At 37.3% G+C, this 19046-nt stretch overlaps 1 protein-coding gene and 1 pseudogene across 1 annotated transcript; both read left to right on the top strand.

Annotated features, from left to right (window-relative positions):
- The first annotated feature begins 828 nt into the window (after positions 1–828).
- On the top strand, positions 829–4775 carry LOC113354068 (protein EFFECTOR OF TRANSCRIPTION 2-like). The gene is made up of 3 exons (XM_026597510.1): positions 829–981; positions 2581–2952; positions 3390–4775. Exons 1-3 carry the CDS (start codon positions 889–891, stop codon positions 4338–4340), a joined length of 1416 nt encoding a protein of 471 aa, XP_026453295.1. The 5' UTR covers positions 829–888; the 3' UTR covers positions 4341–4775.
- A 6728-nt stretch (positions 4776–11503) lies between these two features.
- LOC113349345 lies at positions 11504–17585 on the top strand (annotated as a pseudogene).
- Positions 17586–19046: the final 1461 nt, after the last annotated feature.

Genomic DNA, 19046 nt, shown 5'->3' with positions numbered 1-19046 from the left:
TAATCCAATCAAACCCAATATCAACTTTATCAAACCCGAGCCGTACCATCAACTTTGAACCTTAAAATCAACTTTATCAAACCCAAGCGGTAAAAGAATCCAAACAAACTGTGCGAGAGATTGGAAAGGGGATCATCGGTTTAGAAATCGAAGGCATCAACCAATTGGATTTTGATTTCTTCCTCCTAACAGAGAACGTATTTGGATTTTGATAGAGATAGAGATAGGAAAGGGGATCTGGTTTAGGTGAATTAGGGTCTGAAGAATCTGGGAGAAATTTAGGGAAACGAGAGAACGTATTTGGATTTTGATTTCTTCCTCCTAACAGTCAATCAACCAATTGCGATGATGCTGTGGCTGCGAATTCAATCGATTGATTAAGCTAAAATTGGCGTCATCAAACAATTGTTACTGATGGATTTGATTAAGCTCGGATTTAATCACCGACGAATGCACGTACAAGATACAGATCCAAATTACCCAAAGCTAATTCAATATTTTGGGTAGTTCACCTTATTTTTTTTGACACGTGCACACAGCTGCCAACTCACCTAGACACGTATACAAGTTGCTGACTCAGATACCAGTTTTGGACGGAAAATCTAACGAGGGAAGGTTTCACTAATTTGATTTCTGCAAGGGGTAACTCAAATTATTTCGCAAATTACCAAAAAAAAAAAAAAAAAAATTAAAAAAAATAATTCCGAATAACCTTTTTAGCTTTTCAAAGTATAACGGCTACATCCTACAAATAGTGGTAGGGTTATTTTCGTCCCTTGCATACTAATTCAAATTAACTGGTATATGCCATCTCAGTAACGCAAAAACAAGAAATTGATAAAGAAAAATCACTTTCAGGAGAATTTTGATGTCTAGATTCAGAGAGATATGGGAATAAAAGAGGATCCAACTAGATTCGTCAGGTTGAAGAGAGAAGAATGTAAACGTACTAAACATGATTCTGCTTTCTCCGAATGGAAGGTTTTTCACTAATCTTTACCTTTTTTAGGTTACAAATTTCCAAAATTGATATTCTGATGATTGTTTTTGTTGGATCCTTTGATTCTAATTTCGGTAACATCATGTACAGATTTTGAAAACATGTTCGTTTCTTTTTTGAGTTAGAACCCTGATTTTGACTAATTTTGACTAGTTGCTGGTAGAAAGGTGAGTTTTTTTTTCTTTTGTTGTTTCTTGAGATGATCTTTTTTTTTTCATTGGCTAAATTGATGTGGATCCTTACTGATTTCAAGGAAGTTCAGATTTAGAGATGCCCCTTTTAGGGAATTGAGTGAAGTAAGATTGACCAAAACTTAAAAAGTTTGCAGAACCTCTTGAAGCCCTACTACTATTGCCTCAGCCATTAACAAATGGATTCCTTCCATTAGAGTTGTCAAGTCTGATCAGCGGAAAAGCGCTTCACGGGTAAACCTTACCTTCTTTGACTTGATCAGTTTTGGGTATACTGCACTTGGAAGGTTTGATTTTTTAATGTTGAATATGTTAGTTTCTTGTTGCTTTGGGAATTAGGAAATAATCACACCATTTTATGAGGCTTTTTGGGGATATGGAACAGTAGGTTTGGTTGCAATGGCGAGCTTTGGGAGGGATAGGATTAAAGGATTATAGAGTTTTATGTATGCGCTTACAAGAAAAAGATAGATCATTCATTTGTTTTTAGATTTTAAAACCTTGTCACATTTACATTTGGTGCAAGGTAGGTCTTAGTTTTGGGAAAAGTGTGGCTAACAGTGGGAAATAGTCTGTAGTGACAGATTAACATACGGGGTAGTGGTTTATGAGAAAAGTGTGCCTTTACTGTTAACTTTACTTCTCTTAAGTTTCTTAAATTATCCCTTGTAATGCAATGTTTCTTTGGTGTGAGTATGGGTTGCTTCGCTATAGTTCTCATGATTTACAGGAGTTATATGTGTTATAGATTTTATTTTTAGGTGGAATAACTAATAAGGGGTTTTCTTACTGTACGTTTTAAATGTAATATGTTCAGATCCTGATTAGTCTTTCTGAGTGGGAAACAATTTATTGCACAAGGAAATAATGTGTTTTTTAGAAGAATTAGAACAACGGGTTTGGTTGCATTGGTGAAAGTCTGCAAGTTTGGAAACAGATAGGGATAGGGAGTAGAGGGTTGAGAGAGGAACGCGTCTGATTTATGTGCACACATACAAGTAGTTTCATTTTAGATTAACTCTTGTGGCATTACGTAATTTGACTAAGGTTCTGGGAAGTATGTTTATGGTTTACTGACAGCAGATGTTGAGAAGTAACCTCAATGGCATGTTAGTTATACGAGGTAGGGAGCTTGGCAAAAGGGTGCTTCACTTTTTCATTTGATAAGTGTGTGTTTCACAGATAACCCTAGATTCTCTTAAATTTCTTAAACTACACTTTGTTATGTATGCTTCTTAGGTGTGAATATTGGTTCTCGTTCGTCGTAATTTTCAAGAAATGATACTGAAATGTACTAGTATTAATATATAAAACATATGTAAACAAGTTGGTAACTTCTTTTTCTGATCTAGAATGTGGTTTCCTTACTGGGCATTATAATCTGTTCAGGTCCTAATTGGTCCTTCCGACTGGGAAAACTATCTATTGCGCAAGGAAGGTGTAGAGAGATATAGAAATCATAACCTTCCACTTACATGCTCATGTCCTGGATTATATGAGCTTGGAGTAGCTTCAACTCGGAGCAATTCAGGCCGTCATGTCCGCAAGCTTGATCAAAATGGAATCATCGTTGTATACCTCGGACAAGCTGATAATATTAGGTCAAGACTTCAGGATTACGTTCGGGCAGGTTCTCATTTGGACCGTGGAAAATCAACCAATAATCTGAATGCAGATAGCAATTTTGTGTACCAACGAGGACCTGGATTGTTCAAGGAGATATTCTCCAAGGGCTTTCCCATTGTGTTTAGATGGGCTTCGGTGAGTTTCTTACATCTTTGCCTCCTTATACAGATACCGATTATCTTTAAGCTTAACAAGACAGATTCTTTGATAAGCTTGATTTGTGGCAATCTTTTAAACATATAAGGTCTATTCTTACAAGGTTTTATCAAGTTAATGTGCTCTTTGATAGAGAATTAGCTACCTGTCTTAACTCCCTGAATGATTTTCCAACAATACCTTATTCCTCGATCAGAAAACCTGAAAATATGTAATAGACTGTTTCTGTGACATTACCTAGTCTTCGATCGTTCTTGATTAATCGACTAACACAAGCACTCTTTAATTGAACATCACCTGTTTTTGTATTTTGTTACTCAGAACCTCTGTACAAGTTTTCTTGACTCATTTCAAGCACAGCATTGCTAGTTTCTTTCACTTATTTACTCACACTCTCATTCTTGAATCTTGTACAGTTAGAAAACAAGAAAGAAGCGGAGAAAACAGAAACACAACTGCTCCGTGTCTTTGATTACGCATGGAATACAGGTGGAAATGGTGCTCGCCGTCCCAATGATATTCTCCTGAAGCTTGACAAGATTAATTCAAGCACCAGCCCGTTTCCTAATGTCACCAGAAAACTTCACCAATGGCTGTTGGTGCTGGAACAACCATTTATTAGAAAGAAGTCTGGCATTCGAATTAAATCAGTCTCACCAGTCAAATCAGATGGAAGTAATGATCAGACCAGTGTGGATTCCCATTCTCGAGTTTTCAAATTTGGCAGAACACAACCTCGGTTAGTGTTTGATAAATGTGATATGAACGAGGAAGATGCAGTTATTTGCGGGGTTTCCTTAGGTGATGGTTCTGTCTGCAGAGTGAAACCTGTTCGAGGTAGGAAAAGATGTGAAGAACATAAAGGGAGGAGAATAATTGGTTGTGTTCCGGAATCAGTAAAAGAAAACAAATCAGTTGTTTGTGGTGTGCATTTGGAAGATGGGTCTTGTTGCATAGAAATCCCAGTTCAGGGAAGGAAAAGATGTGAATTGCATAAAGGAATGAAAATCAGCACTTCAAGAAGTGTCCAGGATAAAGGAAGTACAGTAAGTAAGTCAGACACCATCTTAGAGAGTGAGGAGCATTCCATCATTTGTGGTGTTTTGTTAAGTGATGCATCTGTTTGTAATGCTAGACCGGTTGACGGAAGGAAAAGATGCGAATTACACGAAGGAATGAATCTCCGCACTTCAATAAATGTCCATGAGAAAGGGAGTCCAGTAAGTAATTCAGATCCCATCTCTGACAGGAAATCAGAGAATGAGGAGAAGTGCATCATCACTTGTGGGGTTTTGTTAAGTGATGGATCTATTTGTAATGTTAGACCGATCGGAGGAAGGAAAAGATGCGAAAGGACAAAGAGCTAACAATGTCTCCATTATGAAGTCGAGAACAGAAGAAATAACTTCAGTCATTTGTGGGGTTGGTATAGGAGATGGGTCTGTATGTACTAAAAATCCAGTAAAAGGAAGGAAGAGATGTGAAATACATAAAGGCAAAAGAATTACCTATGTAAGCTTTTGGCCCTTGGTTTACAGGGGTTATGACTTCCGATAGGGGAAGAAACGGATAGGAATAAAAGAGAGAGAATGAAGTATGTTTGTATTGTGGCATTCCTTTAATTTTATACGGCAAATTATGCCTCTGGAGTTCGGTTGTTAATTTTTTTTTTTTTGCATCCTAGCTTTCTAAGGTCAGGACTCGGGAGCAAATTTACGTCAAAACAATGATTTGTACTGCTGTAATAATCTGATAGAGCATTCTTGGAACATCATCAATCAATGAAATTGTTTGTTTTCTTATCTCCTTAGCCAAATGAATCGCGAGTCAAGTCGTGTCACCAAATTTAGTTTCGAGTCGAATCGCCCATATGAACCGAATCTACTAAGATTCACAAATATTTCATTTTGGCCCATATACACCCTGTTAAGGAGTGGCCAAGTTCCCCACTCGGCCACTCCTTACAAACAGTACGTATTGTTTTAAATAAAAACAGTACGTCAACTGAGTTTTTAACGCTTGGTTGATGCCTAAGGCTTAGTCCTATGGGTGCTATTATAGCAGCTAGGTTAGCAGTCCACGTCAACTAGGGAAATCTTCTAAGTTTTATGGTAGTGCTAATCTAGCAGCTAGATTAGCAGTCGACATCGTCTAGAATCACTGTCCAGTGCTGATTGGTTCAGCGCTTTAAATCTCAGCCATCAGGTCAGAAATTAATCTCACAACGCTGAACCATTCAGCGTAAATGTCACTTTTTAAGCCCTGAAAATTTCACTGCTAGTTGAACTGCGATCACATGCTAGGAGAGAGAATTAGTGTTAACAAATAGGCCGCACTTTTTTTTTTGAATTGCAACACTTAGCTACTAATCTAGCAGTTCAATCCAGTCCATAGGACTTAGCCTAAAAACGTCTCGTACATATGATCAAGGACTTATCCAGAAATACAAAAATAATGTAAATATTCCGTCATGCGTGCCTTTTCAGGCCATGAAAACAGAAAAATGTAAATATTCGATTGGCAGTTTCACCAACAAACAGTGATTGAAACGAGATAATTAAACAAAGAATGATCTGAAGTCTTACGTTGGATAGAGGTAATATAAGTACCGTTGAAACTTTTCTTCTACTGGTGAGCCAATAATATATGGCCGGCCAAAATATTTAAGTACAAAAAATATACCTAGTTTAACTGGGGGCCATAACTTCTAATTGGGGCCATGAAATTTTGTTTGCCCCCCAAATTTTTCAGGGGTGTAAAAATCAGAAGATGAATATACTATTTTATCCTTGATTAATATGTTTTTTAAGTAACGACCCTCATTAACGATCCTTCACCGACATTAACGACAGTTTAGGGTCGTCATATACATCATGATAAAAATAATAACGACTCTAAACTGTCATACACTAACGACTCTTTTTAGAAATTAACGACAGTCTATAACGACATTTCTAAAACATTAACGACTGTTTAAGTCGTCAAATGCGTAACCAAAACAGTAACGACCCTTCCAAAGGGTCTTCAGGGAATTAATCATTTTTATGACGACCCAAAACTGCCGTACATTTCCGCCATTAATGAATCTTCGACAGTTTAGAGTCGTCACTTAAACAGTCTAAACATTAACGACTGTTGAGGGTCGTCAATGAAAATTTTTAATACCCTGACGATTTTTCATAACCTGAAAAAGTTGCAGGTTTGAGTCGTCATTTTTGGTGTCAATACATTGACGACTTTCTAGAGTCGTTGGGGTATACATTCCTCGACATTGACGACTCTTTCTCTGTGTTGTGACATACATCCAATCCATGGGAGAATTTAAGATAATCTTACCATCAACACAATCATCTTTGTTGCTTGAACCTTCCCCAACATCATTTCCCCTAATTAAATTACACACTTCTAAAAACCCTAAATTTCCTCTAAAACCTCATCTTCTTCTTCTCAACTCAAACAACAACAAAAAAAAAAAAAAATTTGATTCTAAAATCTGAGTTTAATCTAACATAATCTAACCACACTAATTAACTTAACTTAATTAAATTTTAATACTAATCATTCAGGGGCAGTTTAGTCATTTAAAAATATTTTGGTTAAGGGATGACTCAATTTGAGTTTTAATGACATTTTTTGTCCTCTAATGAAAGGCCCCTAATTGTTTTTTGGGGCCCAATTAAACTAAGAAAATATACTGTCCTCATTCAATGCTAAGTATCTCAACAATGAGTTGGAATTTTTTATTTTCTTTGGAAGAATCTAACAGTTCTACAACTACGTGATACAAGTCGTGTGTTTATATAGATCGGCTAATCAGCAACGGTGACTTAATCCACCAGTTAATTAGTTGGCGGAGTCTAAAATAATGCAACTGATAAGCTTGCTAAGTTTAACAGGTCTCATGTTATGTAATCAGCAATGGTGGCTTAATCCACCAGCATTTTTGCTAGGTATCTCTCCAATCTTCATCGACCAAAACCAAGGTGGATACGAGGCAGTGATTTTGAGTTATCTATCACCCATCATTTTGATTTGTAGGAATTACCTATAGATTCCATTATAGTGTTTTTAGATAGTGGCAGGTCCACCCACTAAAGCCCAATAAATAGAGGTCCATAATTAAAAGAAAGAAGGAAAATTGACCCAATTTTTTATCACTTGGTCCTGTACACGTGCGAAACTAGGAAAATATTTTCGATAAATGTCCGGATTACCCTTCATACATAATAACGATAAAACTAAATCAGTCACAGAGATTTTCATTTTCATTTTCATTTTCTCTTTCCACGACTCCAGCTCTGCGTTGAAGATCGAAGAAACTCCATTTGAAAGCATCACCGACGAATTTTATTGAATGAATCATCAATAAAATCCAACAAACAAGATAAGTTTCATCTATTTTGATTGTTTAATTCGGTCGTAATCCTTGATTTATCAGTTTGGATAAGAATTTACAGAAAAATCTATGGTTTCAAAAACCCTAATAGCACTAAATTCACTTTGAATTCCTAACTCGATTCACAATTAGTTTTTAGATCTGTAATCTCATTTCCTTTCTCGGTGATTTTAGCTAAAGATTGGTTGTATAGATCTGAGTTGTTGATGTTTGATTGTAGATCCGTGGTTGCAGGATCCGGTAGTACATATATGTCGTACTGATGGTATTATAATTGTTGTATATGTTTAAGATGTGTAAAATCCATCTCTTTGTTTTGAATTTTTCTTGTTTATGAATCTGTTTTTGTAATTGATATTATTTTGATTGGGTGGATTGTCAATTTGAGATAATTTTCCGTTTTTGGTAGATTATTTTTTTTCCCAGTTAAAATCATACTTTTTCTTGTTGTTTTAATTTCATAATCAAGAGTAGATATGTGATGTACTGAATATAATACGGTCGTTGTATGTCTATAAAATGTGTAACATCTAAATTTTGTGTATATGTGTGTGCTTTGTGTAAAAAAAAATAAGTATCAGTTTGATAATCTAATGAATCAACATTGGTATATGTCTTTCTTTTAATTTGGTGCAGGCCTTTGTCGTTGGATTCATGCTCTGTTCTTATTCGGATCTAGAGACTAACATAATTCAGGTAGGTAGCTCTTAAGTTTTTTATTCTGATTATTCTTTTATAGTTGATTCTATTTTCAGTTGATTTTGGGTGTGATACAACAGTGCATATATGATGTACTGTTTATATCAGTATGCTATATATGTAGTGCTGCAAAAGAATCCAGCAGTGCATATATGGCGTACTGAAAAAGAATTGTTTTGCTTTTGTTATATTCATTACTTGTTTTGATATGCAATTGATTTTTAGTTTTTGAATCCATCTAGTGGATATAGGTCGAAGAAGAACGATTTGTCTGTTGGTAGTTTAGTTCGGGTTAGGCGTAGGAATGGATCGTGGTGGCCGTGGCGTATAATGGGATTTCCTGAATTTCCTGATGGTTGCGTCCTTTCTATGAAGGATCAAACTCCGGTGAAGTTCTTGGAACGATATAATGCAAACATGTAAGTGTTTCGATATTATTGTTTATGTAATCTTGTTTAGTATGAAGTGTGTTTTAATGGGTGTGCATAATGTATGTACTGCATTCTCATGCATTTTTAGTGTGTTTTTATGAGAGTGTTTAATGCATGTATTGCATTCTCATGCATTTATAGTGAGTTTGATGGAGTCCATAATGAATGTACTGTATTATTCCCAGATAAGTATTGTAGAAGGTTTTTGCAGCTTCATTTGGTATAATTTGGCAGTGCGTATATGCTGCACTGTTGAAAATTCAGTTTATATACGCTACACTGACGAGAAATCAGTGTATAAATGTTGCACTCTGTAAAAATCACAGTCTACACTTCATAGAACATTACAGTAGCTGCTGGTTTTTTGCTCCATAACTATTATTCTGCACTAAGCATAACCAAGTAATCCGCTTGGAGTTTTTATACATTTTTTGATCATCTCAGTTGGTCACTTAGCAGGGGGCTCAAAAAGACGTGCTAGTTGATATGGTTGCATAAAGTCATTCTTACAAGCAGAGATTGGTACACCTTATCAAGACAACTATGTAAGACTCTTGCTTAAGTTTCTTTTTTCGCATAGAGGAATACCAAAAAACAACAACTAATGAACAGTTTATCTCCTTGCTATACCTTTTTCTCTTAGTATACCGGCACCGTCGTCTATCCGCTGGACAACCCATAACGATTTTAATTTCAATTTTTTAAGTATATTCACTCTATAATTACCCAAGTTGGACTAAGTAAAGTATTTTTCATCATGGGGACATTGATAGGATCCTGTACATATTTTTCTTAACATTAAATCCGTGTTATTATGTTTAAAATCCACTGAAAATATGAGTGCATCCAATATGTACTGATAGTTGTGAAACGAAGACTTGCCTTTCTTAGCATTACACATAGGTTTAGATAGAATTAGTTGTGTTTTGTAACGCACACACTGTCATGGTGCGAAAGGAAGAATTTTGTTTCTTAGCATTATCCATTGGTTATATGATCTTTTTGGGTTGGTAATGGAATTGGCTTATTAAGCAGTTTATGTGTCGGTTCGAGAACGATTTTTTTTTGGATTATACAGTATGAATTGAGTTTATTCAAGGATGATTTTTGTAGATGTAAAACATGAACTGAGTGTAGGTATACTGTCAATAAATTGGGTGTATAAGTACTGTCAAGAAATAGTTATTTGTTGCCTTCGAAAAAGAAAGGACCGAATAAATTGAGTGCATATGTACTGTCAAGAAATTGAGTACATAATTTATAGACTGGAAAACATTTTGCAGGATTATTACTCTTCGTTAGTTGGTATGGTTTGCTAAACGCCTACACGTCTTAAGAGTTTTCATTGGTAATGGGTGATAAGTGCCTTAAATACATCTTTTGAATGTCAATTTTTTATGCTTTTCTTAGTTATTTCTCTTGTATTTTTGTATATTACGTTTGTTTTATTTTGCAGGAATTTTGGAGTCATGTTACATGATAGAAGAGGAGAAGAGGCATAATTCATCATTTTGGCTACGCTAGGTGCTAATGGATTTGAAACCAAGGCAGTCACACTTATTAATCGGGGTAGCCACCTGCTGTGATAAGGGCCAGTCTTATACGCAACAACAATAAAGCTAGGTCCTAATACACTCGACCAGTTCCGCTCATTTCATCTCAATCTACAACCAAAATACGAAGAGCTGCTTCCAAGAGTTCACCGTTGTCCAACAAAGTCGACCAGCAGCTAGTCACGGTTCTTGTGGTCGTGTTTGAGGAGGAAAGGCGTGATCCAGAAGCTCAGAACAACACGACAGAGTGAGAGATTAATACCGAGAAACCAGTTGGGAAAGAGTTGTTGTCTGTCATTGATTGGAATGAAGATCAAGGGAGATCAGGACTGGGATATCGAAGCTGAGAAGGAAATAAAGATTGGGTATTCAATTTTGGAGAGTTTGGTTTGATTTTGAAGTCGTTTTGCTGCCAAGAGAAGGCAGTCAAGAGAAGACAAGTTGCTGCCGTTATGATGATAAGTGATGATGAATGTTTCTGAGTTTTGAATGAATTAGAAATGTGGATGCTTGTGTAATTTAATTATTATCGCAGGGAAGGAGATTGAAAGAGCTTAGGATTCAACATCAAGCTCAAAACTGTATATAAGCAAACGCACACAGGTTGTTTGTAGAAAGGCCGGTAAGAGCATTTCTTCACAGTTTCAAGATCAACTGCGACCAACTTAGTATGTCAGATGTAGGAGATGTTAAAAATGCAGACAAGGGATTGTGCAACCAGTATTCACAAATCCAAGTAAGTCTTTTGCAGTTATCATCCATGGTTACATTGGTTGTACAAGGGTTCGACCAGACTTTCGACAAGAGTTTGAGGCGAGTAATCAGTGAAGAGGGCAACAGTTCTGCCCAAGTATTGTGTAGCTGCTAGTCTTGGCTCGAGGCTGTGCACAAGGGCTGTCTGGCAAAGGCAAAAGCTTGATTTAGAACTTGAGATAAACATGGAAACATTGGTCGAATATTCAAAGATTGGGTTTGTAAAACTTGGACGAAAAACCAGTTAAGAGAGTGAAGCTTCTTGCCGTTGATTTTGATAGTTAACAGTGCAGAAGATATGTACTCGAATTTATAAGTATATAAGCTATGTGTACTCAAATTTGTAAGCAGTGCAGCGGATATGTACTCAATATAATAAGGGTGTAGACACGCACACGTTTGGTAGTAGAGGGTATTATGGTCATTTCAATGTTTTCAATTAATTTTGGACCTCCAGATAAAAGAAAATTCCGGTTGGACCCTAATATAAATAACTATATGGGCCCAGGACCAACCAACAAATTTTTCTTATTAAAATACCCCTTTCTATACACAGAATTACACTGTTTGCCCAAACCATCAAGTCATTTATGTGAAGGCTAGTATCGTCATTTCGTGAGAAAATGTTTCCGTCCGTTCGGAAAAAGGAGGTTATTCAGTTTGCTAGGATTCTGGGAAGCAGGTTTCCCCAAAAGCAAGGGAACTGAAAACCCATAGGTGGTTTGGGTTTAGGTTCCTTCTCTTCAGGGAATAAGAATCCTTGGAAAGGAATCCCTTCCCACCATCCAAAAGCAATTTAGAGATCTTTTCTTTGTTATTGAATTACTTCTTAAATTGAGGTTCTTCTGACAGTTATATTGCAGCAAAACTACAGATCTCTACTAAACAAACAAGAATCAACCAATGGGAAAGGAAGAAGGAGACAGCCAGGTTTCTTTAGTTAGAGAGCCTCTTTTGAGCAATGGTCCTATCAAGGGAGAACAAGAAGAACATTCATGTCCTTATTCAACTGCCAATTTATACACAATCCTAACTTTTTCTTGGTTAAACCCTTTGCTTGATTTAGGTAATAAAAAAACAATAGACCTCGACGACGTCCCACAAGTCTCTGGAGATGATAGTGCCAGTGGAATCTACCCTATTTTTAAAGAGAAACTGTTCCATGCAGGTGGTGGTGGTGATGAAATATCAAATTCCAAGCTTGTCAGGTCATTGCTTTGGTTAACATGGAGGGAAGTATTGTATACAGCTTTACTATCACTTGTCTATGTATATACTTTTGTAGGTTCATACCTTATTGATTTTTTGTTCAATACCTCAATGACCCTGCAGCTCAACAGTTCAATAGTAGAGGTTATGTCTTAGTGTCTGCATTTGTTTTGGCCAAGATTGTTGAGTCACTCTTGATGAGGCATTCGTCTTTTAAGTTGGAAATGGTTGGCATTGAGTTAAAAATGCATTGGTTGAACCATTTACGACAAACTTCTCACCTTATCAAACCAATCAAGGCAGGATAGTTCTAGTGGGGAGATTGTTAATATCATGGCTGTTGATGCAGATAATGTAAGTTATTTTAGTTTCAGTCTCCATGAATGTTGGAAAGTCCCGCTTCAGGTCATTCTGGCATTGTTGCTCTTGTACAGGAATATAGGGGTTGCTTCATTTGCGGCGCTTCTAGTCACTGTACTAGTTATATTGGCAAATATAGCTTTGGGCCGATTGCAGGGAACTTTGCAAAGAAAACTGATGGAGTCCAAAGATGAAAGAAGGAAGACAACGACAGAAATTATAAGGAATATGAAAATCCTTAAGCTTCAAGGCTGGGAGATGAGGTTTTTGTCTAAGGTAGTCGCTCTTAGGGAGAATGAAGAAGGATGGCTGCGAAAGGGCTTATGGACAGACCATTAGAAGTGTCATTTTCCATGTAAGCCCTACTATTGTATCTGCTGTCACATTTTTCGCTTGTGTGTTAACTGGGATCCCGTTAGAGTCAGGTAAAGTCCTATCTACAATTGCAACAGTTGGGATTCTGAAAGAAGCCTTCTTTGATCTCCCTTGGTTAGTATCTAAGTTTTCTAAAGCCAAAGTTTCCCTCGACAGGATTTCTTGCTTTTTGCGTCAGAAAGATGTCCAAACTAATTACATTACAGAACTTCCTAGTACTTCAAAAGTTGCCATTGCTATAAAAAATGGAAATTTCTCTTGGTCTTCTTCGGAAACTCCTACATTGAAAGATGTCAATTTGCAAGTGTTTAATGGCATGAGGGTGGGTGTATGTGGTACAGTTGGCTCGGGAAAGTCAAGTTTACTTGCTTGCATATTGGGTGAAACGAAGAATCTATCAGGCGAGATTGGATTACATGGAAGAAAGGCTTATGTTTCTCAATCACCTTGGATACAAAGTGGAAATATAGAAGAGAACACACTATTTGGGAAGGAGATGGACAGAGAAAAGTATGGAAGGGTTCTAGAAGCATGTTCACTGGAAAAGGACCTTGGTGTGCTGCCTTTCGGGGATCAAACAATTATAGGGGAGAGAGGTATTAACTTGAGTGGAGGTCAGAAGTAAAGAATACAAATTGCACGCGCTTTATATCAAGATGCAGACATATATCTCTTTGATGATCCTTTCAGTGCACTAGATGCTCATACTGGGGCGCATCTGTATAAGGTATAAATGGCATTGTTTCTTTTTTGTATTTGCAAAACTATGCGCGTGATGTTTATTTTCTGGCTACTTTAGTTTTTGAAATATGTTTGTTTTGCATTGAAGGAGTGCCTACTCAAGTTTCTGAAATCGAAAACAGTGATTTATACAACCAATCAAGTGGAGTTTTTACCTTCTGCCGACCTAATATTGGTAAGACACAAGAATCCAGACTTAAAATTTTCGGATAAAAATGATTGATTCACTGAACATAACGTTATAATTTGCAGGTATTGAAAGATGGAAAAATCACACAATCAGGCACCTATAAAGAGATACTGACATCCGGAGCTGATTTTATGGAATTGGTGGGTGCACATAAGAAGGCTTTACTGGGGCACAAGAAATTGGCACCAGAGACAGGAGCACTTTCTTCTGATATCATTAGTAACTTTGATGATGAAACAGGTATTGCAGAAGATATTATGCATGAAGATGTACTACATGATAATCAAGCACAACTTGTTCAGGAAGAGGATCGACAAAAAGGACGAGTTAGTTTTGAAGTTTACTGGAAGTATATTACTGCAACATTTAAAGGAGCTTTGGTGCCGTTCATAGTATTAGCGCAAATTACCTATCAGATACTCCAGATTCAAAGTGGATTACTGGATATCTTCGTGTACTCCTGTGTCTAAGGATGTCAGTTCTCCTATTGAAGATTCTACTCTCATTACCTATACTGCTTTGGCCTCCTTAAGTTCCTTTTTTATGTTTATTAGAGTTGTACTTGTTGTAATAGTTGGGTACAGGACTGCCACAATTCTTTTCAAATGAATGCATTTATGCATCTTCCGTTCCCGATGTCATTCTTTGATGCAACACCGAGTGGATGAATACTAGATAGAGTAAGTCGATCAGAATATACAAATATTTTCTTCTGTGTAATATGATCTCAAACTATTATATTGGGGTTACTTTATATAATCTCATTTCTTATTTCCAGGCATCTGAAGATCAGGATGAAGTAGATTGCTACACTGCGCTGATGTTTGGGGGATTGGTAATGAACGCAGTAAGACTTTTGGCTGTTATTGGAGTAATGGGGCAGGGGGGATGGCAAATTTACCTCATTTATGTTCCGGTTGCTCTTTTCTGCAAGACCTAGGTCGTGAGCTCTTGGTCTTGGCTTCTAGCTGGCTCCAGAACTCATATTGTGCATGTGGTTTAGTCTTCGTCTTCAGGTCGTGATTATGAGAATATGATGTCCCTTAAGTCTTGCAAGTGCTAAAGAATCGTTTGCGACCTCGACATAGGTTCTCTCTCAGCACTCTATCTCGTAAGACTTGTACAACTCTCAGTATCCGTTAGATGCTACATTTTGTCATCTACATGTAATAGTCCCAAATATAGTTAAATTCTCTTACTGAGACTTGATTGAGCTCGTCAAATTTACAAAAATAGAAATTTGGGAGAAAAAAAGTGGATATCATGGATTCAATGGTGTATATCTTCAACTCATATTCATGTTTTGGTAAATGCAACTTCAACTGAGAAATTTAAGGTTTCTAAAGTTCTCAAGGCAAGAGGATTCTTTGTGTCCCTTGACTCCCTTCTTGTTTTTGTAGTTTATAAAATTGTTTTCAAACCTAGTGACTGATGCGGTGGCTAGAGATCAGTTACATGGCTTCGAAGTGATGAAAAATAGCATTACTATTTCTCATCTGCTACTTTGTTGTTTCTTAATGCAAATTTTGAGGATATTAGAAGGCTCTTAGCACTCTTGGCTTGGTAGCATATTATTTAAATTCACCCCTACACAAGCACATAGCACTCTTGGCTTGGTAGCATATTATTTTTGCAAAATTCTTCTTTTTGTTTATACCACTTCAACTATCTACAATTTTTTTCTTCTTCTTTTTCTAGCAAGACAGCATAACTGCAACAAGAGAACTAGGACGGTTGAAGGGAGTAAGCAGTGCCCCACTTAAACAACACTTCATTGAGTCTATCTCAGGGTTGACAACTATCAAGTGCTTTGAGCAGGATTCAAGATTCAAGGAAACAAACATGAAATTGATCGACCGTAGTTCACGACCGCAATTTTATTCAGTCGGTGCAAATGAGTGGTTGGGTTTTCGCTTAGGCGTGTTATCATCCTTCATATTTGCTTTATCTTTAGTTTTCTTAATCTCTATGCCGCAGGGGACTATTAATCCTGGTAAGATTCTACTTTGCTGGTATAGTAGAACAGGTAGATCATTTCTTCTCAAACTGTTTCTTAATATTTATGCCCGAGAGGATTGGAGTGCTTACCATTTCTTCTCAAATAGGTACTTGATCCCAGTAGATGGGGATCTGGGTTGTTATGTCAGATCATCTAATCCTTCTAGTTCTAATGTAATGTCGTTTGTGTCCGTACATAATTCCTATGACTTTTGTTACTTATACAACTCTTTTGTTTATTGGTAGCCATAGCAGGGCTAGTGGTAACTTAGGGACTTAGCTTGAACACATTGCAAGTTAAGCTCATATGGCTTTATGGTCTTATTGAGAGAGATATAATTTCTGTCGAAAGGATTCTCCAGTACACTCGTATTCCCAGTGAAGCTCCTCTTGTAGTAGAAGCACATAGGCCAGCCTCAAATTGGCCTTCTCGTGGAGAAGTCACCGTCCACAAACTAAAGGTAAACAATTAATTTTAGCTACGTCCTTATTTTGATCATACTTTACCAAGCATGGATATTTGTCGTTACAAAATAACGTGAAAAATCTGTGCAGATTCGATATGCACCACATTTGCCACTTATATTAGATGGTGTTACATGCACTTTTCGTGGAGGGATGAAAACTGGTATTGTTGGCAGAACAGGCAGTGGGAAATCAACCCTTGTTCAAGCACTTTTCCGCATATTGGAAGCTTCTGCTGGGAAAATTCTAATAGATGGTGTCGATATATCAACTATTGGATTGCATGACTTGAGATCCAAACTAAGTATAATTCCGCAAGACCCAACCATGTTTGAAGGGAATGTGCGCAGCAACTTAGATCCGCTCGAAGAGTACTCAGACGACCAGATATGGGAGGTAACTATTTTCTCTCTAAGAAAATACTCAACACAATGAATTTTCAATGTACAAGCATGCAGAGCAAGATTTGTGCCGGGATGATCAAGTGATTAACTATAACTAATGTATCTTATTCTACTGTGATAGGCGTTACATAAGTGCAAGCTTGGAGATGAAGTACGGAAGAAGGAACTAAAACTTGACTCCCCAGGTTAATTTGTTTGTTCTTTCTGAAATCCATCTAGCCATATTGTAACCCGTAAACATAGTACATTACATTTGTATCTACCTACCAAACATATGCATTGGGCTTTGTTGATGTAGTTGCTGAAAATGGAGAAAATTGGAGTATGGGTCAGAGACAACTGGTATGCCTAAGTCGAGTATTACTTAAGAAGAGCAAAATCTTGGTTCTTGATGAAGCTACTTCGTCAGTAGATACTGCAACAGATACCCTTATGCAGGAAACACTCAGACAACACTTTTCAGACTCTACAGTTATCATAATTGCACATCGCATAACTTCTGTCCTTAATAGTGACGCAGTCCTTGTTTTGGATAAAGGTTAGTGAAAAACAATAGTCTTTCATATCAACTTGTATGTTACCTTTTCTTTTCTGTCTTTTATTATGCCTTGAAAGTATTTGACATGGAAAGTGATTTGGTAATCAACAGGCCAAGTCGTGGAATATGGCTCACCAAATAATTTGTTAGAGAACGAGTCGTCTTGGTTCGCAAAGCTCGTTGCTGAACAAGTTCAAGCTTCAAGGCATTAAGTTTCACTGAGAATTACAACTCAGAAGTCAAATTGGAATCGGTAAAAGTTTCACTGAGAATTAGAGATGATAATGAAAAATCAACCAACTTGAACTATGAGAAGCAAATGAGCTTCAAGGAAGGATTCAGTCATTCAGTTGTTATGATGGTGGAATCTATAGTTTGACGACTCCTTTGACATGACACTGACATTTTTATTTTTATTTTGTCAAACCCCCGGCACTCGCATGACTAAATGAGTATGATCAACGATGCTGAGCATTGGACTAGAGTATGGATTTGGCCTCTAAAAAATATTGGGTCCCAAAAATATTTAAGTTACTGCACTGTTTCAACTTTCGATACCAATTCAATATTATCGCGTGAATTTATTTTGGCTGGCAGCAGGTGGTAAGGACACTAGCTTGGCTCTCACTTCGTAATAAATTCCGAGTGTATAAATACTGTAGGCATTACACATATGGTTAGGTTTGCGCCTTTATTTAATGGGCACAACTCCTGCAGAGTTGATTTTCACAGCTCCATGTGGTGGATTGTCCTAGTCAGTTGTGTCTGCCTCTGCCCAACTTAGGGTTGAGAGGACCGCTTGTCCTTGACTTCTTGTTTGTCTACTAAATTCGTGCTGCTGTAGTGTAAACTGTATCAAAAATGCAAGTGCATTTTGATTTCCGAATCTGCCAAACTATGGCGGCACCACCGAGGGCATCCCGAGAGCCCATTGGATTTGTATCCCATCCTGCAGACTTATACTATGTTTGTTTACTCTTGACTCATCTGAGTCGTCTGGATCTGAGTCATCTGGATCTGAGTGAAATCACATGACTCATTTGGATTTGATTCAATATGTTTGTTTTGAGTCAGATCTGACTCATCTGACTCAAAAAACGTGAGTCAGTGGTTTGGTCCCGTGAGCCAGGAGTATTTTGTTACCTGACTCAAATGGGTCCGAGTCAGGGGTTATGTCGGAGTCATAGATCGAGTCAGATCTGACTCAAAATGAAAAATAAACGGTCTGACTGCTGACTCGGCCCGAGTCAGAAATTGACTCAGATCCAGACGCCGAGTCAGCTGCAAACAAACAAGATGTTAGTGTCCTAGTTTGAAATCCATTCATTGATTTACCTAAGAAGTAAGAAGTAAACCATACACACCTTGGAAAAAGGTGATTTGTAAAAGAATAAATACTCCTATTGCCAATATATTTTCCAACCATTTAAGCACGAAATGCCGGACCCTAGGTGGAGTACTGCCAAATTTTATCCCATCTAATGTCACTATGCTAGTGACCGATGCAGTGTGCTGTTGTAGAGAAAATTGGTTCGAAGGATTCCATTTTTCTAGTTGGTGCTTACGGATAGCTATTTTAAGAATTTCCCGTAGACCATTAAAGATTGTGCGTAGGTAGGATGTAGCATAATATTTCAAGTTACACCAAGTTGCTTCACTACCGTTGCTGGGTTGCGATGGGTTGCCCGGAAGGTTTGGCTGTTGTGGCATGGTCGGTAAAAATTTATTTTGAGGCCACCTAAAATGGGTGTGTGGGTACTAAGAGTGCGTTTTTTTTTTTGTTGACTTAGCGTCTGAATCTGACTCGGTTCCCGACTCGGTTCGAGTCAGATGTCAGACTATTTGTTTTTTTTATTTTGAGTCACTCGGACCTAACGCTTGATTTGAACCCATTTGAATTAGGAAATAAAATATCCCCGATTCATGGGATCGAGCCACTGACTAACATATTGTTGAGTCAG

This window comes from Papaver somniferum, chromosome 2 (genome assembly GCF_003573695.1).
Source record: "Papaver somniferum cultivar HN1 chromosome 2, ASM357369v1, whole genome shotgun sequence".
Taxonomy (NCBI): domain Eukaryota; kingdom Viridiplantae; phylum Streptophyta; class Magnoliopsida; order Ranunculales; family Papaveraceae; genus Papaver; species Papaver somniferum.
Note: the sequence above shows the minus strand (reverse complement) of the source record. Positions and strands in the feature narration are given on the sequence as shown.